General features: G+C 40.9%; 1 protein-coding gene across 1 annotated transcript in view; it reads left to right on the forward strand.

The window, feature by feature from the left end:
* Positions 1-24,041, forward strand: part of cpamd8 (C3 and PZP like alpha-2-macroglobulin domain containing 8) — a 44,607-nt gene that overhangs the window by 10,429 nt on the left and 10,137 nt on the right. Inside the window, exons 11-35 of the mRNA XM_077584769.1 lie at positions 117-344; positions 442-612; positions 2,201-2,329; positions 2,420-2,618; positions 2,747-2,913; positions 4,625-4,774; positions 5,596-5,760; positions 5,969-6,111; positions 6,860-6,922; positions 7,911-8,142; positions 9,617-9,770; positions 11,418-11,548; positions 11,635-11,686; positions 12,002-12,300; positions 13,194-13,262; positions 13,415-13,571; positions 13,647-13,823; positions 14,937-15,018; positions 17,477-17,633; positions 18,397-18,471; positions 21,611-21,776; positions 21,881-21,967; positions 22,041-22,177; positions 22,455-22,610; positions 23,781-23,843. Of these exons, the coding sequence (XP_077440895.1) occupies positions 117-344; positions 442-612; positions 2,201-2,329; positions 2,420-2,618; positions 2,747-2,913; positions 4,625-4,774; positions 5,596-5,760; positions 5,969-6,111; positions 6,860-6,922; positions 7,911-8,142; positions 9,617-9,770; positions 11,418-11,548; positions 11,635-11,686; positions 12,002-12,300; positions 13,194-13,262; positions 13,415-13,571; positions 13,647-13,823; positions 14,937-15,018; positions 17,477-17,633; positions 18,397-18,471; positions 21,611-21,776; positions 21,881-21,967; positions 22,041-22,177; positions 22,455-22,610; positions 23,781-23,843 (3,609 nt within the window). The remainder of the gene's footprint in view (positions 1-116; positions 345-441; positions 613-2,200; positions 2,330-2,419; positions 2,619-2,746; positions 2,914-4,624; positions 4,775-5,595; positions 5,761-5,968; positions 6,112-6,859; positions 6,923-7,910; positions 8,143-9,616; positions 9,771-11,417; positions 11,549-11,634; positions 11,687-12,001; positions 12,301-13,193; positions 13,263-13,414; positions 13,572-13,646; positions 13,824-14,936; positions 15,019-17,476; positions 17,634-18,396; positions 18,472-21,610; positions 21,777-21,880; positions 21,968-22,040; positions 22,178-22,454; positions 22,611-23,780; positions 23,844-24,041) is intronic.

Raw genomic sequence — 24,041 nt, forward strand, 5'->3', positions numbered from 1 at the left:
TTCACGGGCCACACAAAATGACACGCTGGGCCGGATGCACATTCCAGTTTTGGGGATTTTCAAATGATTTTCCCCAGATGCTAAATAACTGCTATTTTATGCTTTGCACTCTCCAGATGAAAGGCTCCGCAAACTTCAGCCTGTGCGTCAAAGACATGATGCCCCTGGACGTGGCCGACCACTTCAGGGGCACCGTCAGCATCTGGGCCTCGCTCACCAGCACGGACGGAAGCAGGCAATCCACATTTGACGATTCCACGCCGGTCCATAAGCAGCTTATTGACGTTAGGTACTCCAAGGACACGCGCAAACAGTTCAAGCCGGGTCTGCCTTACAAAGGGAAGGTAAGAGCGTATGATGACGGGTTTGAATGCAACCACAGTGGCTATTGGTACATGAATTGACATTGTGAGTCTTTTTTTTCTCTTTGCCTCTGTTTAGCTTGAGGTGACCTACCCTGACGGAAGCCCTGCTGATGGCGTGAGGGTTCGTGTGAAAGCCGAGTTGTCCCCCAAAGACAATGTCTACACCAGTGAACTGATTTCCAAGGACGGTCAGGCCACCTTTGAGATCCCGTCCATCCCAACCGCCGCCCAGTATGTGTGGCTCGAGGTAAGTGGCCCCGATTTTTTTTTTGGGGATAATAATATGTTCTATGCAACCCCATTAGTCTGAATATTAGTGATGTAACAATAACGGCGATATCACGATATTAAAACTGCCACAATATCGTCGTCGTCATGTCACAATATTAAATGCAGCACATCTGTTTAAAAAAGTGTGCAGTTCTAGCACCCTCTGGTGGCTAGTTTTTTTATAGTGCTATTTAATTTTCACAAGGCATGTTTTGGCCCTTTTATGTTTAAAATCCACACTAATGGTCAGATGAAGGAGAACGTAATATGCTTGTGAACCGAGTCAGTATGTGGAAGAACGCAATTTGTGTGTGCATTAGCAAGTAAGTGCCTCAATATTAAGTGTTATTAGAGATTTTAGGTTATTTATATGTATTGCTGTTCTGTACAAAAGCACAATATTGTTGTTGTTTTTTTTGTATGAGCTCATTTTTTACAATATTGTGACCTTTTTATAACGCCAACCTCCCCACAATATCGTGATAAATTATCGTATTGTGTCCTTCATATCGCGATAATAATGTTTCCTGATGTTTGGATTTCGTTACATCCCTACTAAATATGGTATTCTGGTTAATATTGTGTTAGTAGAATATGGGTTAAGCAGCAAAATCAAGGTCTCAGGTAATAACCAATCACAGCTCAGCTTCAGAAAACAGGTGAGCTGTGATTGGTCGTTGCCTGAGCAACATTGATGTCATCTTCAGTCGACAGCAAGTGGCAAAATGGCCGCCCCCTGAGATGTATAAAAAGAGGCAGGATTTTGCTTCACAACTCCGCAAATGTAATATTAATCAGACTGTTATGTTTATACTAGTGAGGTCACATTTAACATATTATTGTTAAGAAATTGTGAAACTTTAAAATGGCTTACATCAGTTTCATAGAATGCTAAAACTAGCGATACGTTACACATTTGTCAACATGACTATTTGTTGTTTTTCCTTTTCTTCTACTTTCTTTTGGCGGTTGGCAAATATTAAGTTGCATTTGGATTTATGATTCACAGCAGCAAAAGGTGCAATAACTGACCAGGATTCTATTTTAGGCCACATTGCGTTGTGGGATTTTAATTTAGGTAAGCCATTTTGAACAAAAACGAAAATATTTCTGTAATTAGAAGCAGAAGTTTCGAATCCAACCGGAACTCGTTTGCTTCTGTCAACATAATTAGGGAACGAGGATTTGGGGTATGAGTCCGAGCTCTACTGTTATTGGTCTTGGTTTTTGAAAAATGGAAGGAAAAAAAAATCTCCCAAAAGTACAATTTACACTAAGTACAATTTTTTAATTATTTTTATTTTTATTATTTTTTTTCTTCTTGATGGTGCTTTTTTTTTTTTTTTTTTTGGACTGGTGTAACTTCTAGTCAGAAAAATACGGTCATTAAAAAAATTGACAGCAGTAGCGAATGAATGCTTAACAATAATATATTTTAATACTGCTGTTGTGTTACATGGATTGTTGCAAGACTTAAGCCGTTGAGTCTCAGCACAGTTCCAATGGCCTAAGTGTGGATACGTCCTTAATGGTCAATGGTTAGGATCTGATTTGCCTCCATGTAGACAAAAGTGACCTCCATTGAAGGCAAGGCAGTCGGAGACCAGTACCTGCCCAGCTACCTGTCCATCAGCAGCTGGTACTCTCCCAGCCGGTGTCACATCCAGATCCAGAGCCCCGGCGCCCCTCTCAAAGTTGGTTCTGCTTCCTTTTATAGACTGTAGAGACTAATATATATTCTCTCATATTGTTGAACAACATATCAGTAAGTACGTGCGTCTCAGGTCGGAGAAGAGGCAGAAGTGGCGCTCAAATCCACGTGTCCCTGTAACTTCACCCTGCACTACGAGGTGGCATCCCGGGGGAACATCATCCTCTCGGGTCAGCAGCTCGCCAACGTCACGGCCTCGCACCGAGGAAAACGGGCCACCGTCACATTCGACAAAAACATTCACACCACCCACTCGCCGTTGTCTGCCTCAGGTGAATACAGTTTTTTCTCACTATGTTGTGGTTCACCAGTCACCATTTTGGAAAGGGACATTGCTCAACAACTCAGGTGGTCCCTGGAAGCGTCATGTAAACCTTAATTGAGTTTTTATGTTTCGCAGGCTCTTCTTCGCAAACAGAGATGGACAGCTGCGTGTCATATCTGCGCTTCACCGTCGCTCCCTCCATGGCGCCGCTCTGCCGTCTGCTCGTGTACTACGTGCGGGAGAATGGCGAGGGTGTCACGGACAGTCTGCAAATCTCCGTCCAGCCCACCTTTGAGAACAAGGTTTACTTTAACACACTTCTTCCATGCTATGGCGTCTATACTCAATTTGAGGCTGATGTTTTCGCAAAATAAAATTCCGATAGCTGATTATTGGCCTATTCATTAAAAAAAAAATCATGAATATAAAAGATAACTTTTTTTAAAAATCATTTAATAATTTTTTAATAATTGTAGGAAATGGGGGTGGGGGGGTGGTGACATTATCTTCGTGTTATGTTGCAATGTGTAAAATAAAAAACGATTAAATATTGGCCGGCCGATTAACTCATTCACTCCCAGCCATTTTCACTGAAGCAACCCCCTTCGCTCCCAGCTGTTTTACTGGATTTTGACAGATTTTTACAAGGCCCACAGAATATTGTGTTCTATTGCTATAAAAACATGGAACCTACCAAAGAGTCTCTTCTTTCATTAGGGGAAAAACTTTTGCAGCAATTGGCATTAGAATATAGCAACATTTTATCATTTTTCACAAATCTGTTTAAAACACTGTGAAAAAAGAGCCGTTTTTTGGAATAACTACCATTGTTAAGCGTCGTCTTCAGGTCAGAGACTGCATCAAAGACTATCGTATGCTCTAGCATAAAAAAACATATAAATACGTTTTTGGGACCATGGAAGTATGTAAAATCGAACTTTTTATACGTTTTTGGGACTAAATGAGTTAATTGGTTTGGCTATAATTGCGAGCAGAACATCATAGAAATACACCAAATACTCACACACATTTATACCAGAGTTAAAGTTTCAAATAAGTCTCAAAACTGTGGCAAAAGTCAAGCAGGTCACGCCACACCCCCACAAATTTTTTTAGCAAGTGGAATTAATTCTAGACAAAATATAAATGGCTGAATGAGTCAAGCATCCCTTTTAAGTCTGACTCGAGTCAAGTGTCATGTGACTTGACTTCTTTTGTGTTAAATAGTCCATAAAAGCGGATACCTACACCAAACACCTCTCGTGTAAATCCAGCACTAGCTGAAGATCAGATGTGATATAAATTGATGAGGAAAAAAAGAATTGTTTACAGCTAATGTGTGTTGGAGGCACCAGTTCTGCACACGGTGTAAACCCAGTAAACAAACAGCTGTGCTGGCCTGTGAGAGCTGCCGAGTTCCTGCCTGCATTAGGTGGAGTTAACTCCCTGAAGTATTTACAGCTTCTTGGTATGCCATTACAACACTCGGCCTGTGTACTTGCTGTAGGAGGAGTGTGTATGTGTGTGTGTGGGGGGGGGGGGGGGTGCAGTTGCAGAGGCATGACAAGACAGAGGCCGTACTGGGCCCCAGGCAGATGAGTGGGGTCGTGACAGGGGAGGATGGCAGGTTGTGCCGTGGTGAAAGGAGGCCGGCGGAACTCATTAACTGGAGCTAATTAGTGACTGTGCGGTGAGGAAAATTTGTAGTGCTGTTGGGGGAAATTTACGTCCCACCATTTGAAGGTTATAATTTTCCAAATGACAAATTAGCACAGCATAATCACAGTTCATTACTCACAAATTCACCTTTTCATATATATTTTTTTTTTACTTGGAACCTATCGCCAGTCAGCCAAACAGCATCAGTGTCCTTTTTAGGGTACTGGATCTGATTCATTTCCTTTCATTTCAATGAGTACAGATGAATCGAGTGATTTGAGTTACATGCATGGTCAGCGGATGAATTGAACTCGTATCCCAAGGCGCCACTTTCCTCTGTTGTTTGCATTGCAGGTGTCTGTCTCTCTGTCCACCAATGAGTCCATGCCAGGTGACCCGGTGAGCATGCACATCCATGCAGAGAAGGACTCCTGTGTTTGCGTGGCCACTGTGGATAAAAGCCTTTACTTGTTGAAGCCAGACTTCCAACTCACTCCAGACAAGGTTGGTCCTTTTCGGATCTACAGGTGCATGTTAAAAAGTGTGAATTTTTTAAAAGGCCAAATTCTTCCTAATTTCTATATTGAAAATTGTGATTGTTTATAATGTCCTATTCTAATTTCCTGAATTTTGTGATATCATTAGCGATGATTATGCCATAATCCTCAATTTTTAAAAAATGGTAACCATTAATATTTCACTCTGTGGTTCATTTTCATTAAATGCTAGCAAAAAAAAAAATAATTCCCTTTTTTTTTAACGCCTTTTTTTTATGTGTCAATGTCTCCCTTCATGAAACTGTCACATTTAAAATCATGTTTTTTAAAAATGCTTTAAAATGTTAGGCATAATGGTGAAGACATAAACGGCTTCATAAAAAATTCTGAGAGTTGCACACTTTACATGATTTGCCCTTCACACTCTGTGAATCATTTACATGAATTGTTGTAAACATTCAAAGTACTCGTTAAACTTTATATAGTCATGAAGAAGAAGAATCATCCTGTCCGTATCTTTAGAAGCCATGTTTTAAATCATGAATCTTCATTTGGTGTGAATAACGTTAAAAGACATTCTGGCATTAAAGTTTAAAAAATATTATTTCAAACTTTTAGCAGCTGCAAATATTTCTAGCAGTCATATCAGTAAAACAAAAGAGAATTCAATGATGTATGGCTTTACTGTTTTTGATCAAATTACCGTATATGAAAATGCCCCGTATAATGTCAGCTGCACTTCTTGAATTCAACTACTTTAAAGTTCCCTCCAAATTCAAAAGCAGTCTTCAAAAATCAGTATTTGACAAAAGTTGACTTGTTCGTCAGGTCTTCAAAGAGCTGTCCGACTTCGACGTGTCCGATGCCTTCGGCGGCGTTCAGAAAGACGACGGACACTTTTGGTGGCCCGGGCTGTCGTCCAAGAGACGCCGGCGCTCGTCGGTTTTCCCGTGGCACTGGGACATCACCAAGGACGCGCGCTTTGCTTTCACAGTGAGAACGCACACTTTGACCACTCGTCTCATGCAGATGCGCTGCGGGAAATTATTCCATTTGACTTCATTTACCAGCTATTTATAGTGCGATTTTTTTTTTTTTTCTAACACCGGATTACAAGTTAATGATTGCAGCATTTCTCCTCGTGATCTTGGTGTGTATGCATTTTTTTATTGCTCTGTATCTCTATGTATGTTGAACACAGGAAACAGGGCTGGTCGTGATGACAGATATGGTGAGTTTGAACCACCGGCAGAGCGGCGGGATGTACACCCACGAGGCCGTCCCCGCTTTTCAGCCGCATAGCGCCACCGTGGTTGCCGCCATGCACTCTCGTTCGGCCGCCAGGTACGAGACAGTAGGAGGATGTTTCTGCCTCAGACATTGTTCCGTTCAGTTATACATGTGAATTCTTATTTGTACATTGTAAATTCATCTGACCACTTTCTCTTTTTTTTTTTTTGTGCTCAAAATAGTTAGCACTAGAGATGTCCCGATCACACTATTTTTTATTTTATTTTTTTTTAAATTTATTTTATTTATTTATTTTAAATTTATTTTATTTTTTATTTTTATTTTATTTTATTTTTTATTATTCTGGAGATCACACTATTTTGGACCAAAGTCCGAGTCACCTTAGTTTGAGTTTGAGGGGGGTTTTTTTTCACAGAAATGAACAGAAAGATGACTGGAAATAATCCATCCATAAATGCAACTACCCCATGTTTAATATTGAGCGGTGCAAAATGTATCAATGTTTTCTCAGCTCTTTTTTTTTTGGTCCGCCGAGCCTCCATTTGTTGAAAAGCAAAAACAATTACTTCATGACTTTAACAACAAACACGTCGGTCTTCAATCAGCGTTCGGAAACGGACGAGCGGAGAAAAACAAAGGAATTAGATGTGATTGCTCGTCCGTATTGCGTGCCGACATTCCTTAATGCTACTCGTTGCGGTGATGAACATTAAACACATGACGTGACTTAGTAGAATGTCAGCGTGCAAATGCCGAGTAAATCATCGGCCCTTTTATGGTGTTGTTTTATTGTGAGCAGCTGAAGCCTTTTAACTGATGTCGGCTTGCGTTTGGCTCGCAGGCCAGAGAAGCGGAGGCGAACATTCTTTCCGGAGACGTGGGTGTGGCACTGCCTCAACGTCAGGTATGTAAATGTGATCGATATCGGGCGAGATGGGAGAAGGGAGGAAAGTGCACGAGATGATAGAAATCTGGTGTTAGGAGGAGGATGGGAGTCCCGTTCCAGAAGCTGTTCCCGTATGCGTGTGAATGTGCCTCTTTTAAACGGTCCGATCTTGGAGCGGACTGTCACTCTCTCAACAACTCCTTCTATTCATTTTCGGCCAACATAAATGAACTGGCCGTAGATTTCCATGTGCCTGATTCCTTTGGAAAAGACTGCAGCTTTGCCTACTTTCCAAAAAGCTCCGATTTCCCCTTAAGGTTTATTAAAGTAGACTTTGATCAAGTGAAGCGGTCAACATGTTTTTAACTATGATCCTCTGTTAGCATCAGCCAAGAGTCTCGTAATTCTGGCCTGCTAATATATGGAAGACCAAAACGGGCAAAATTCAAAATAAATACAGTAAATGGCTAAATAAATGACTAAAAGTGAAAATAAATAATCCCAAAAAATAAGTATAAATGGAAAAAATATATATATATATACAGTATATATATACTCATAAATAAATACTTTTGTATTAAAAAAAAAAGAAGATTTTTTTATATCCGTTTTTATTTTCACTTTTAGTTATTTATGTATTTAGTTATTTATTTTGAATTTTGGCCGTTTTTGGTCCTTACTGCCAGGAGGAATTGTTATTCAAATGAGAGGGCGGTCCTAAGCGTGTCTTGGGTTGGACTCCGCCGTTGCAAACTGCCTTTCATTTGGCGAGGGAGCAAGTCTGCGAACAAGGAAGTCGACTATCTGGTCCACTGTCACCTCGACTTGTTCTCGAGCAACTCAAGTCGCAGGTTCAATTGTGTGTTCAAATATATTTACAAAGCATTTATATGTGTGTTTTAATAAGTTTCTCACCCCCCGGGTTCACTGTAGTCTTCCCAACGTTTTGATTGAAAACCTGCATTGACTTGATTGTTTTTTGTTTTTTTACTGATGCTGCCGACAGCTCCGAAACCGGTAACGCGGAGCTGCGATTGGACGTGCCTGACTCCATCACCACGTGGGTGATAGAGGCCGTCGGCCTGTCCAAAGACAAGGGGCTGGGCTTGGCCAAGAGAGCGGAGCTTCGTACCTTCAAGTCTTTCTTTGTGGACTTCACGCTGCCTTACAGCTTGATCCGAGGGGAGCAAACCAAAGTTCCCCTGACTGTCTACAACTATCTGCCGACGTGTGCTGAGGTAAGAAGATGATTGATATGGATGGATGTACAGGATGTGTGCAGGGGTGAATTAAAAAATGGATGGATTTTAAAACAACGAAATTTGGATTTAGCAATCTAGAATAGGTGTTAATACAACATAGCCAGGTATTGAAGACTCACACAAGGAAATTCGCGCCAATCTTAAGTCCAGTATGTTTGGCTATGTTTGGTAAGTAATGTATCTCTAAATTAGTGATAGACCGATATTGTTTCTTTCAAGGCCGATGCCAATACCAATTATTAGTAGTCAAGGAGGCCGATAACTGATATTTCAAGCCAATATTAATTTCCGGTTAAAGAGAAAATATTAATTTAAAAAAATTATGTTTTCTTTTAATTTTAAAAATATAAAAAAATAGAGCTAAATTAAAAACTAAGCAAGTAAATAGCTCCGTAGAGTTTTCTACTGTAAATAGTTTTCCAAAATTTCAACATAATTTCTTAATTTATTTTTTTTTACATTATTTTTTATAAATAAAAAGTGTCAGGAGTTCCCTGTTTCAGCATCATCTTTTACAAAGTGGAAATTTAAATACATGCATAAATCAAAATTGACAAATGCATGCAAATCTAATTTGGGGTTTTCGTCAGGTTTAAAAAGATCTTCGCAGACAGTGAAAAATTGGCTGAGAATATTCAAAATGTCTTTGCGACCAGAGGTGGCAAATCCAGGTCCAGTAAATAAAAACCCTGCCACAGTTTGACTTTAGCCCCTTGTGCTAGCTAGCTAGCTCCCCGGGTGCTTGCTTACCTGCTAGCGAGCTAGCTAGCTAGCTAGCACAAGGGGCTAAAGCCAAACTGTGGAAGGGTTTTTACTTTCTGCACCTGGATTTTCCATCTCTGTTTGCGACAAGTAAAAACTATCTGTGAACATCTTACAAATCCTGATGAAAACCCACAGTTTGCTACGTTCGCAAGCATTCACCGCTCAGATTCGTAAAAAGACCAATGCCGATATTTGGCATTTTGACACCAAGATGGGCCACACTGTGGTTGCAGGCCAGCGGGAATGGTGCTGAAGGCTCGGTTCAAATGGCCGCGTGTGAATACACCCTTAGAGGAGCCTCTATAAGCTGGAAGCTGACCTCAAATGGGTCCATCCTGCACTCCGAAGAGATGACATCATGATCTTTGCAGATGTGTCTGATTTCGTGTTAGATGAAGATGCAAACGGGCGTACTGGCTTCCTTTGATGTCCAACATGCGATTCCTATATTTTCTGCTTTTATTTATGACTTCTGGAGTGTGGATAAAGGGCATTCCTTGATCAGAGCTGGACAATGAGCGGCATTTCATCCTCCAGAGAGCTTGAGAAACATGAGTCAGTCCGCATGAAGAATTCAAAGAGATCTTTTAAAAAAAAATATTCTCCCTGGCGAGAATGCTCTTTATGAGGGTGGGACGGCGAAAAAGATTGTTTACTTCCCAATCTTTTATTCAATTTTTTACAGGTTCACATTAAAGTGTCAGTTCCAAAGGGCATCAAGTTTATTGGTCATCCTGGAAAGCACCATCTTACCAAGAAGAAGTGCGTGGCTCCTGGGGAGGCCACACCAACCACCATCGTGTTGGCTTTCAGTGAACTGGGACCAGCAAACATCACAGGTATCCACAGATTTTGCCATCTTATTCGGTTCATAGCCAGGGACTCAATTAGGGCAGTGTTTCTTCCTGGTGGTCCGTGATTAACTGAATCTGCATTTCCAGCTTAATTTCCAGGAACTTTGAGTTAGTTTTTAGCTGGTACTCAACTCACTACTGTAGTTTTTAATTGGCGGGTCACCCGGACATTGGCCTCCTCAGTGTGAGGCCTCACGAATAGCTGGCCTTGCGATCTGCTCGCCCACCTCGAGGTACAAACATTCTCCTCCCGGGCGCATGTAAGAACAAAGCAGGCCAGCAGCGGGGGAGCCGCCACAGCTGTGCTGTGACACTCAGTGGCATGTTGATGAGTTTGCAGGTCACCGGCGGTCAATGGGCCCCCCATGGCCCCGCTCAGACTCCCCAGGCCCCCTTGTGCTTCCCTCTCACTTCACACACACAAAGAAACGCCACTGGCACAGGGCCACGTTTCCAACGCAAGAGTCCCTGTACAGGCATGTTTGTCTTGTGTTATGTGCTGGATGTTGTACATGATGTCCACGAACATTATTTCGGCCAATGGCTTGTCCTCTTATCACGGGGCAATTAATAATGTTGACTCCTCAATCACAACGTATAGTGCGTCAATGTCTACAGTGGCAACATTCCATATTCAACTTTATCTCCGCCAATGATTTCTTTTGTTGAAATGTGGAGTTTATGCAATTATGTGATCATTACTTTAGAAAGTGTAACCGCACCAAATGAGATCCAACTACAATTTACACAGTCCCAAATAAAGTCACAATTGCACTCTTGATGTATGTGTATGGCATGTCAAGACAATGTGTGAAATATTGAAGTTACGTGTGGCATATTAAGGTTATGTGATGCATAATTAAGGCTATGTGTGGCCTAATGGTCACATGTTTTGTACTCAAAACAATTGCTCTCAAAGCTATATGGCATAACAATCACAACATCATTCATCATTTCCTTTATTTAACCAGGTGAGAAACTAATTGAGACTAATAATCTCTTTTCCAAGAGTGACGTGGCCACAGGGGCACACACACTTGTGTAGTCAAAAAGAATCCCTCAAAACTATGTGTGACATAACAATCACACCCTCTACCAGTCAACAATCATATGCCTGTACAGTAAGTTATGTGTAGTAGTAACTGAATGCGAGGCATGTTAAAGCTGTGTGGCCAAATAATCAGACGTTCATGGAGTCAAACCAATCACTCTTAAAACAGCGTGGCTTAACAATCTCACTTATGTGCTCAAAAACTATTATTCTCAAATTAATTTGTGGCATAACAATCACACACTCATGTAGTCAAACGAATTACTCATAGCCCAATAACATGCTCGTGAAGACAAAACATTCACTCTAAAATCTGTGGCATAACAATCTCACCCTTCCACACATGCAAATCTCTGGGTTAGCACAAAACAGTTACTAATAATTAGCCTCGTGTTGTGAGCCTGAAGATTCGTCAATCACAAATACTAAAACAAAATTGAAAGTTTATGAATAATACATTTTAGCAATGTAAACGATACAATTAATCTGATAATCATTCTAGTATGCCGGAGCACACATGAGAGGAGACAAAATAAAATGTAACAGTAAGTGATGCTTGGACATTCTGTTTGCTTTGACAGCCAGAGCCATTGCCTACAGTGAAACCAGCTGCTGTTCAGACTCACTACAGTCGGGCAAAATAGGAAATGACGTGGAGGAAAGAAGGTCACCCACTGGCCTGGACTTTGTGCGTAGGACTGTCCTTGTGGAGGTAAGTGAGCGGCAATCCATCACTATCATACATTGTACTGAGTGTATTGTTTGGATTGTTTTCTCATTTCTTCCCCCTCATTGCAGCCAGAAGGCTTGCCGAGAGAATATACCTATAGTGTCTTCTTCTGTCCCAATGGTAAGTGCATCCTTGTGTTGGTCAGTATGCATGTGTGCATTCAGCTACAGTATCACTCTTCCACTTAACTATACACAGTTGTTTACACTGATACTTGGAAAAAAAACGTTTAAAATAACCTTGGCACATGCTGCATCACAAAAGAATAATTAATAAAAAAGTAGTATAGTAAAGTATAATCGTAGTTTAATCATACAAAATACTTTTTTAAAATGTTCCACACTCAACTTCAGGTACATTAGGGCCTCCCAAAGGAATGCAGATATGTTGGTCTTTACACATCGGAGTGACTGAGAATATTATTTCTATCACCAGAGAGAATTCACATTTCGACCCCCAACAAGTACGAGTATCAGTATGTGAAAAAGCCGGCCAAAATGAGTCAGTTCCAGGTGGCCGTGAAGACGCACAACGACGCCCATTTCGCCCTCTCGCCCACTCCGCACGACAGCGCGGAGATGATCGAGATCGTGCTGGGGGGCCGGCAGAACACCCGCTCCTGGATCTCTTTGGGTAAGATGGGCGAGCCGCTCATCAGTGTCCCCACGCCGGACATCCTCTCCTGGGATGAGTTCCGCAGCTTCTGGATCGTCTGGAAGGGAGGTCTGGTGCAGGTAGGGGTCCTCTTCTACCAATATGATGGTGCTAAGTCATACACCCATTTAGTCAGAACCATCCCTCTCCAAAACTACGTGTGGCATAACAATCACAGAGTTGTGTCGTCAAAATAATCACACTCAAAGCTATTGTATGCATATAATTGCAGTCATTGTTTGTCATCTAATCAAACTCTGTGGCATAGCAATCACGCTCTCATGTAATCAAAACGATCACTCTCAAAGCTGTGATGGCACATGCTTGTGTAGTCAACAGTCACTCTCACAGCTGCTTAATGTGTGGCATAACAATCGCTTGTCAAAACAATTCCTCTCAGCTATGTGTGGCATTAAGGTTAAATGTGGCATATTAAAGCTATGTGTGGCCTAATTTTCATACATTTGTGTACGCAAGAGTTCCTCTCAAAATTATGGATGGCATAACAATCTCACACCCATGTATATGGTCATGGGAGTTTTGAAGCTGGAGCATAATATTGTGCTGTAGCTCTGACAGTGATACTCTTGTGTAAAGCGTAATACGGACCCTCCTCTGTTGAGATGGGAATAAGTATCCTCAAGCTAGATGTGTACAAATAAGCAAATGCTCTGCTACTCAACACAAACACCATAGAGGCTGATGTGTGGCATAACAATCACACACTGGTGTAGTCAAAAATATTCCCTCTCAAAGCTATGTGTGGCCTAATAATCACATGCTTCTGTTATCAAAACAATCACTCTCAAAGCTATGTGTGGCATAACAATCATACGCTGAGACGCTGCTCCCCTGTCATTCACCTCGCACCTTTGGCCTGTTCAATGCATCATGTATTCCAATTTGTTGTTGTGGTACTGTATTTGTTGTTATGCCATCATTTCCTTCGGTATTTGTACTTTATTTTCCTCAGGTGGGCCACGGTTTACAACCATCCAATGCATCAGTTACCCTTCAATGGTCCGGCGCAAGCCCTTTACAGGTTTGTCTTTAAGATTCCCTGTTTATTTTTGGGACATACGTTCCAGACTCAACAGCCATAGGGGAAAATCTACGAGATACGAAGAAAGCATTTTTTGAACACGCTTAATAATAAAACTAACACAAAACAAAACTTCTCAAATCTCCATTCAGGTTCGACACATAGGCTTCTCCACAGGATGGGGCTCGGTTGGAGAGTTTAAGATCTGGAGGAAGGAAGATTCTGACGAGAACCACAACGAGGCCTTCACCCTGGGGGTCCCGCACAACATGGTGCCCGGATCTGAGCGAGCCTCCGCATTTATGATCGGTACGTCTTCACAAGGAGACGGATCCACTCGTCTCCAAATCCTTGTGGACGATTGTCATCCTCCTTATTTTTTAGGCGACGTGATGGGGCCCACACTGAACAACCTGGACAAGCTTCTGCGATTGCCGTTCGGGTGCGGGGAGCAGAACATGATCCACTTTGCGCCCAACGTCTTTGTGCTCAAGTACCTGCAGAAGACCCGGCAACTCAGCCTTGAGGTGGAAAATGAGGCCACCGATTACCTCTTGCAAGGTACAACCTGTCTGCTAAACTGCTAATTAGGTTGACGGTTCGAATTGCCTAGTGTAAGTGCACGTTAACTCTTATTTGTGGCTGGAAATGCCAGAGCTGCAGAACTTTAAAATTGATTGAAGAAAATGTAAACAAATTTAAGAGTCTAAATCGTCTGTACTTAGGGTGTCACCTGCTTGTTTTTGTGTGCTGGTGAGTGAAGAACAGCAGCTGTTAAAACTCAGGAAATGGGCCCTTCGCTTCTCTGAACGTGCCTCTCAACAACTCAAAAACCCCGATGCCCCGGTGTGCAAAATGAGCGGAAGCTGGCAATTTGTTGTCGGGTTTTGTGAAAACTCTGGGAATGACGTTTACTTTGGATAATGGATTTTGTCTTTGGAACTAAGGAGAACTTTGACCCGGTTGGCAATGAGTACTCTGGTTTATGGACTGGAACTGAAGCACCCCCGACCGCTCTTTTTTCCAACTCCTGTTGTGGAAGCCCTACTGCTCACTTTGACCTCTCAGAAGCCTCGTTACATGCATTGATTGGATTGTGCCAGATTAGTTTGGAGAGGATTTGTTAAGGGAGAGTTGCCTTAACCACACAATTTCCAAGAAACCAACATGCTTTATGAAGTCGAGTACAGTGGACCAACCACAATCCGCATATTGGCTGTCGCGTTAGACTTCTTACAACCATCTTTCTCACCATGACGTGTGCGCACTGATGGCAGACAACGAGGCACTCTAAAGCGGCCACACCAGATCCCGTCCACATGCTCGTCATCAAGTCGGATTACTCCCTCGCTTCTTTACCCTCTTGGCCCTTCCACCTTTCTCACTGTGGAATGCGCTCACACTCACAGCAGACAATGAGGCGCTCTAAAGTGGCCACACCAGTGCGAAGTTCCCGTCCGCATGCTCGTTATCAAGTCGGATTACCCTCATTCCTGTTTCCCCTCTTGGCTCTTCCACCGGATGCTCACACTCGGGGCAGACAATGAGGTGCTCTAAAGCAGCCATGCCAATTGATGTTTTAGTCTGACCCCTTCTTTTAGAAAAAGTGTGATGAAGAAGTCGAAATTTGATATGAAGTGAACGACACAATGGCTTGTTTTCATTCTCACCCAGGCTATCAGAGACAACTGACCTACAAACGTCAGGACGGCTCCTACAGTGCTTTTGGAGAGCGGGATTCATCGGGAAGTATGTGGTAAGTCTTTACACAACTTTTAGCCTTCAATCTGTGTTTTCGAGAGACTGTATTCTTCAACTTGAACTGGGACACACGTGCCACCGGCCCAAGCACTCAAGGTTTCAGCAGCATCTTAGCACACATACAACACAGTAGATCTGTTTCCCCCCCCATTGTCGTGTTTAGACTTATTTGGTGTCAGGAAGACAGAATCATCTCATAATATTTGTAAGAATGACATCACTGTTCTTCGTGGGGGTCTACGTTGCTGACTGTTTGGGGCCCTCTTGCGCAGGGCATATCTCTGGTTCATTTACGGGCCGAGGTGGGTATTGTGATATATATAATCGAGCCAACAAAAATCGTAAACAAACTGCCTAATTGGTTCCTGTAAGTAGGCAAAAGTGTCAAGATTTATTCCATGTTCTGACCTCCTATTGAAGATACAATTATACGTTGTCCAGAGTCACTTCGCCAAATGCCATTTTCCTGGCTGAGAGCACGGATGAATGACTCACCACCAGGATAGTCGCTTCACCACTAGGAAAAAGCTTGACCTCTTCTCCTCGTCACTGACGGGATGTGAGGATGTAACAAGTGCTCCCACAACTCCAGTGTGGGTTTTGGGCACAACACAGATGGTGCACTTCAAGATAACCTTCACTGTGCCTTATGAATCCATCAACGTGAGAAGTCTTGTTGTTATCCAGCAGCAGATGTTCATTTTACTAGTGCTAACATTTTCCAGGTGACTTTGACGGCCCAGCCTACTGTGGAATAGTTGTGGGCAAATGTCACATGACATTGCAAGGGGTCTGCAACCTGCGGCTCTGGAGCCACATGTGGCTCTTTAGTCCCTCTCATGTGGCTCCGTGTGAATCTCTAAAAAAAAGTTGTAGAAATTAATATATATATATATATATATATATATATATATATTTACATTTGTATTTTTACATAAAATATGAATTGATAAATTAAAAAAAAAAAGATTAAATATTCAAAAAAATTGTCAGACAAAGAGACGAAAAGTGCAAGAAAGTTTTAAGAATGACCTAAAAACCTCCAAAAAGTGAACAGAGAATTTTCAAAAGCAAGAAAAGCAGCAAATTACCCTAAAATTTACGTGAAATTGCCCAAATATCAAAATTGATTTTTTTTTATTTTTAATTATTATAAAATGGATAATAAGAAGATATCCTTAAAATTACCTTAAAATGTCCACAAAATTGCCCTAAATAAAGTCAGAAAATTGATTTAGGAAAAGGCAGGACAGAAAATGTTCAAAAATTAACCATAAAATGTCCCCAAAAATTAAATTATAAAAAGAAGAAATCCTTAAAATGTCCACAAAATTGCCAAAATGTCACGAATCGATAGCAAAAAAAACAGGAAAAAATGTCAAAAAGTAGCCATGAGCTGTCCCAAAAAGAAAGAAGCGGGGCAGAAAATGACCCTCCCTAACATGTCCATAAAATTGACAGAAAATCTAAAAATGTTTCAGAAAACGAAGCATGGAAAATAAAAATCATTATTATAACTGAATACGAAACAAAGAAGAAAATCAATCTCAAAGTATTGAATGTTGCATATTTGTCTGTTATGGTGCAGCTCTAACTAGCTCTTGGGCCCTCAGAACATTAGGCTACTATTACTATCACACTGTTTCCTTCATCACAATGCTCCAGACAGAATTTTGGTATTTATTTGTCCTAAAATGGCATAAAAAGCTAATAAAAAAGCACAATGATCCATGATGATGATTGCACGACTGGACGGAATATTTGTTGACAGAGATGGTGCCCACATGTAACTAGTTGGATGAGACTCACAGCTGGCCATAACAAGACACATAGATAGAGATGGGGACATAAACAACAAAAATGCATCCCAGGTTTCCGACTTGTTTTTGCCCTGAGGTACGTTTTGGAAAAGTGTAAATACACGACTTTGTTTGGGAAGATAGGAAGCATCGCGTTCTTGTGTTTTGGCTATGCAGTAGCTCTCATAGTTCCCCTGTTTTCTCGCTCTCCACATCCAAATCCACTCTCATAGCCAATTGCACACTTCAAAGCGTGAATATGATGGCTTTTTGAAGACCATGCATGGGTGTTGTCAAAGATAAAAGCCGAGTGGGGAATGTTATCATGTGGACGTGGGGAGAGCTTATCCTCGTATAAGGAAGACTACTACTTGATTCTGTTTAGGCTAATAGCAACATTTCATTTTTGTTTTTGTTTTTTGTTTTCATAACATCCATTTTTGCATACCTCCTTCCGCTGACAGATTGAAAGAATGTGATGACTTGGATAAACTTCACACTTGGCCGCCAAAGTGTTTGCCTTCAAGCTCTTGTAGTTTGACAGCTGAACATTTTTGTGGGATTTGCCAGCACCATTTTTTCAAAGATCTTTGATACCTCTCCTGCCTTCCCGACCCCCGTTTACCTCCCCCGCCCCGTCTGCGCTTCCTCCAGGTTGACAGCGTTCGTGCTGAAGTCGTTCGCCCAATCGCGGGGTTTCATCTTCATTGACCCCGAGGAGCTGCGAGCGGCCAAGTCGTGGCTCATCAGGCACCAGCGAGACGACGGCTCCTTCCCGGCCATGGGGCGGATTCTCAATAAAGACTTGCAGGTAGATGGATGGGTCCGTTGAAGGTTCACCGGGTTCAGAGAGTCATTGCAATTACGTAGCGGGAAGAAACAGGAAAGGCGCTTTTTTTTCCTTCTTTTTTTTTACTCATTCACTCCCAGCCATTTTCACTGAAGCAAGCCCCTTCACTCCCGGCTGTTTTACTGGATTTTAACTGATTTTGCAAGGCCCACAGAATATTGTGTTCTGTTGCTATAAAAAGATTGGACCTACCAAAAGAAAGATTAGAGTCTCTTCTTTCATCAGGAAAAAAAAAGTACATTTCTATCTGTTTCCTTTTTGCAGCAATTAGCATTAGAATATAGTTAAGTTTCATCATTAGTCACAAATCTGTATAGAACTGTGGGTAAATTAGCTTTTTTCAACATGGCCTTGGTTGATCTCTTATACTCTGCTGCCACCCGCTGGCCGGTTTTGGAATAAGTACCATTTCCTCAACCGTGCTCTGCAGTTGAGCGGCTGCATCAAAGCCTTCTGTATGCTCTAGCACAAAAAAAAAACAACAACATAAAAACGTATAAATATGTCTTTGGGACACTTAAAACATTTAAAATAGAACGTATTTATACATTTTTGGGAGCAAATGAATCCCGATGCACAGATTTTTCACGTCTGATTACGTTGTCAATCCAGGAAGTAAACAATCATCTTCTATGAAGCCTCAGTTATAGTAAACCCCATCTTTTTGCAGGGTCTAGCTGTGCTGCAAAATAAAATAAATAATGTTTTTGTCTTCCATCTACAGGGTGGAATCCACGGGAAGATCTCTCTGACGGCCTATGTGGTGGCAGCACTTTTGGAGACGGGGATATCAACTGACGTAAGCACGTTGACTGGAAAATTACCCATCAATTATAATGTTTTTTTGATATATTGAATTTTCTGAACTTCATGTGCTTCCTTCCATGTTCCCAAAACACACCCATATTAGGATTTTTTTCTTTACCGTATTTTTTTCCAGTGTCGCAAACTAGTTGAAAGTATGACGGCGTATTAGGGCCACGTACGTATTTATGTTTTGGTTTTTTTCCAGAGTGGGGGTCATATTCAGAGAAAAAACTCGCAAATTTGCAGCTTTATAAAGTGGCAAATTTGCGAGAAAAAAAACCCAGAAACTGACAACGAATACGCGTAGCTATAGTCTAATCATGTGATGATTTGTTGGTGGTTAATGGGACACTGTTTATAAAATGAAAAGGCAGGATGGAGACGGATTCATTCTTAATTTCAACTTTACTCGTCATTCACCGCAGCTAGAGCAACAACACTTCCTGATCAGCTGACTGACACTAACCAATCAGAAGCTAGCATACTTCAGGTAAATGCAAGTGAATGACGGAGAGCAGCAGATTCGACACATCAACTGAACTACTTGTACAAAAAAAAAAAAGTATGAATGTGTAAATAATAATTCAGGAAATATAAACGTACAAGTATATATACATTTTAACAAATTAACTTAAATGTTTGACCCTCAGGGTGTGGACTTTCGCAAAGCGAGGCGTCTTTGCTGCTGGCCGTACTAAATGCTTCAAGCATAATAATAATAATAATGCATCGGATTTATATAGCGCTTTTCTGTCTAATCTTCTGTCTAAAACTGACTGAAAAGTATTTGCACAAACATCTGAGTAGTACACTACGTGTATTTCTTATAAGTTTCTGAGTTTTTTTCTCGCAAATTTGCCGCTTTAGAAAAGTCGCAAATTTGCCACTTTATAAACTCGCAAATTTGCGAGTTTTTTAGTGGCAAATTTGCAAGTTTTTTCTCTGAATATTACCTCCCCCCCCCCCTCTCTCTGGGGGAAAAAAAACTTACCGGTAAACATGGCCCTAATACGCTGTCTTATGAAAGTGTATCAACAGCGCCTCTAGTGGTAGCAGCTAAGTAATGCACGTTCACACAATTCAAAGAATTCACAACAATCAATTAATCAATTGTTAGTCCTTTTATTGCACTTCCACTAAAGTATTGCCACAATCACCTTCTTTCCATTAATTTGGAGGTCGAAACCCAGTTTAATGTCTTTTACAAGCCTTGTAAAAACAAAAACACTTTTCCTGTTTGCGCCATCGGAAGTAGTGCTGATTTTACGGATTTCATTTCATTTCAAGGGCAACAAGAGGTGTCGTCCCACCAGCTGTGGGAGCACACTGCGGAATGGCTGATAGCTGGAAGGAAGGATGTGCTGGCAGGCAGCCCACTCGCATTTGTTATGCCTCAAGTCAGCGCTGCAAATCTGATAACGTTTTTTCACCGCGTCAAAACATCGACGAATAACGCGTGGAGACGTTTAGGTCTCGCGAAGGACAATTTACATTCCTCGCGAATCAATTCTGCTTTTTGCCTGCGCTCTTCGCTACTTGCCTTGATTTGGCTTTTACACTTCAGTGGTCCTCTGCACCACATTGGCATCACAAGCAACCTACAGTTGATAGCATAAGTCTACACACCCCTGTTCAAATGCCAGGTTTTGACATGTTTTCCCACAAATATGAATTATTAGTATTATTAAAACAGCAATCAAGTGCTGTGGTTACAAAAAATATTTGTATGTTTTTATGAGGAAGATAAATGCCCCGAAGAATGTTAACTCATTCACTGCCATTGACGCCTATATATGTCAAAAATTAATTTGAACTATTTCTATTAGTTTAACATTTTTTTCCCACTTTTGTTAACAAGAGTATGAAAACCTAGAATTTTTTTTATTGCATATTTAGAATAGATATAAAATGTGTGATTAATTGTGAGTTAACTAATGAAGTCATGCGATTAATTACAATTAAAGTTTTTATCACCTGACACACCTAATTTTTAATAATCTTTTCTTTAAAAACAAAAATATATATATTTTAAGATAATCTTTTCCTTAAATAAAAAGATAAAAAAAAAAAAAAAAGATAATTAAAAATTAGGGCCGTCAAGCGATTAAAATTTGTCATCGTAATTAATCGCATGACTTCACTAGTTAACTCACATTTTATATCTGTTCTAAAAATACAATTAAAAAATTCGAGGTTTTCATACTCTTGTTAACAAAAGTGGATAAAAATGTTAAACTAATAAAAAATAGTTCCACTGAACTTTTGACGTATGCAGGCGTCAATGGCAGTTGAATGAGTTAAAGTGGAGCTTTGCAATGTAATAACAAAATCGCAGCGAAATGGGATGTGTTCCACCATCAACCTTTTCTCTCCAATTGCACATTGTTGAACGCATTGGCCTTCCTTTGGATTCAACCATCCTGACCTCTCCCTTGATTTTTTTACAACCGATAAAAAAATGCCAGAAATTTCAATAGAAAAATCCTTCACATCAAAGCAAAACATCCATCGCCTTCCAATTTGACTTTATGAAAAGACGAGTTGTGGGGGCTTGTCATCTCTTAGATTAGAGGGAAGATCACATCTGCCAAAGATGAAAGCCGACGTTCAACTTGTTGCCTGAGGGGGGGGGGGAAAGTTCATTCGATAGCCGCGCCCAAAGTGAAGATTTGAGTGTCCACGTGGGACATTTATGTTCACTTGATGGATGATGATGTGGAGCGGAATCATGTTTACACAATGTTCAGCTGGCAGACACCTAGGTGTAAATTAAAATGGATCGATAGATAGATATTTTGATATCGTCCGTTTCCTCTCTTTCCATACTTCCTTGACAATCGCACCATGTTTTTATGGTTCAATAAAAACTATTACCTCAAAACCCAATATAGTAAGGCGGTCATTTTGGGCAGTTGTGATCAATTAGGCGGAATTGGATAATTTTCCAAGATACACTTGAATCACTGAAAAAGAAACTATAAACTGGTGAATATGAATAATGTTCCTATGTGGATTAGCAAAGAGCAGTTTTATCAGAACCACATTCTTAAATTCAATGTCGATGCAGACAAACGACTACCTTTCCATATAATTAAACATGTTATGCTTGTCTCATGTGTTTTGCGTTCCAGGAAGAGAAAGTGGCAGTAACCAAAGCCAAGGACTTCCTTGAGACCAACACCTACTCGGCTGACGACCCTTACACCACCGCCCTGTGCGCTTACGCCTTGACTCTGCTCCGCAGCCCCTTTGCACCCCTCGCCCTGCGCCGCCTCAACCACATGGCCATCATGCAAGGTGCCGTCACCGTCGTCGCAATGAGAAATAATATCCGATTTAATGTGTTCTCCACCATAAAAAAATTTAAAAAATATATAAAATTTGAATATTTGTCATGGCAGATGGACTCACACACTGGAGCCTGATTGGAAGCACAATGACGGACAAAGACACTTTCATGGGCTTCAGCGACGGCCTTTCCCAATCTGGTAGACCAACCGGTCCGCTTCATATCCACTACGCACACACAGGCCTTTCTAAGTGCCGAGCGTCTGTTCCCAGTGGTGTCGGCAGAGGTGGAGATGACGGCATACGGGCTTCTCACCTACACCCTCCTCGGGGACGTGGCATCAGCCCTGCCCGTGGTCAAATGGCTCTCGCAGCAGCGCAACGCCCTTGGCGGCTTCTCTTCTACACAGGTGGACTTGAGTTTGAATTTCTTTTTGTTAGCTTAATGCTAACACATAATGGGGAAACACAATTGACAGGCTAAAAAATAGCATGTGTTTAGTCATTGCTAATGTAATGTATATATGTCTGTGTTATACTGCCACCTGGTGGCCAGGTTGCACTCACCAAGGAATTCAACTTTCATCTCAAGACACCCACGCATAGTTTAAATTTGAGCTGATGACATGTCTCTCCGCCAGCGTGATCGTCGACTCACTTTTTCCTCCCCCCCCCCCCGTGCGCCAGGACACGTGTGTCGCACTGCAAGCGTTGTCCGAGTACGCCATCTTGTCCTACGTTGCGGGGGTCAACCTCACCATCTCGTTGGCCTCCACCAACCTGGACTTCCAGGAGACCTTTGAACTCAACAAGGACAACAAGAAACTCCTTCAGAGCGCCAAGGTAACCACATCAATACAAATACAAATAAACAGTACCACTAGAAATAATCTATAGGAAAAAAGTCTTGCTCAGTCGCACACAGTCGGGCAGATACCTCATATGTCCAAATATGGTCAATTTCCTTTTCTTTTCTTTTTTTTTTTTTTTTACAGAAATCGATCCCCCATATCTGCTACTTTTAAGCTTTATGAACCAATTTAAAGTGTTAAAAACAAATTGGGAATAAAGCAATTAAATATCTTAAATGCTTAACAGTTCGAGAAGTGTTGTAAAACTCCACCTCTTCGTTCATTCTACAGAGACTGTGTGGCATTATGTTGCCTCAAGATTGAAGTCTGGATTTATTTTTTTATTTTTTTGGGCAATAACAAGTGAGAATAGATTTGATCTATTTGAATAAGCTTGTTTTGTAAGAAACGGACCACTGTAATGCTTTTATGGATTTAGTCAGTTCAGTGTTTTATTGCATTACTCATGGCTCCAAGATCTTTGAATAAGAGTTAGGCAACTTCAAAAACAACAACATATAGATTAGGGCTGCTTGATTATGAAGAAAATATTAATCACGATTAATTTGGTAATAATTGAAATCACAACTAGGTCAATCATTTGTTTTTTGGTACAAAACAAGAAAATGCTTAAACGTAAAAAATATTAAGACAAATAGATTTCTTTGAAACGCTGTAATTATGCAAGTTCCTTTTGGACCAAACCAGACTTATTGAATTAGTAATTTTAAAATTTTAAAAAAGGAGCAATATACATTATATATATTAGATATTATATTATATTATATTATATACATTTACACAACTCCAAATTAGTATTATTAATCTTTTATTTTTGTTTATGATTATGCTGATGTTGTAATTGTGGAGTGTAATTAATATTATATATATATATCCAAAAAAGTCGTGATTTTCACCCGAGAATGACAATTTAGTGTGATCTCGCCTCTCACCTATTATTCATGACGTGACAATAAATAAACCCCAATAAAAAATAATCCATCAATTTAAAGAAATCCACACATGCCATGTGAAGCTGCATTATTAATTTCCAACTGCCGCCTTGCAATAGAAATCAACAAGACTACATTAATCAATAAATGCTTAAAAGCTTGTTAAATGATGACTCACATCTCCCTTGTTGACTTTTTTTGGGGCTCAGATTCCCAGCATTCCTACAGGCCTTTTTGTGAGCGCCAAAGGGGAAGGCTGCTGCCTCATGCAGGTAACTCGCACAAACAAACACACTTTTTTCACTTACCGCACGTGCTTATTACCTCATCGGCTCAGATTTAGCTGGCGGCCCACAGCTTTTCGTTGCTCCTTTTCGCGTACAAACGAACCACCGGCAATTGGAGTAATCTGGTAGAGTTTAGGGAATTGCTGGTTTTATGTCCTGCGCTCCCCAGGACAGGATGCTGAT

Source organism: Vanacampus margaritifer, chromosome 13 (genome assembly GCF_051991255.1).
Source record: "Vanacampus margaritifer isolate UIUO_Vmar chromosome 13, RoL_Vmar_1.0, whole genome shotgun sequence".
Lineage (NCBI taxonomy): Eukaryota > Metazoa > Chordata > Actinopteri > Syngnathiformes > Syngnathidae > Vanacampus > Vanacampus margaritifer.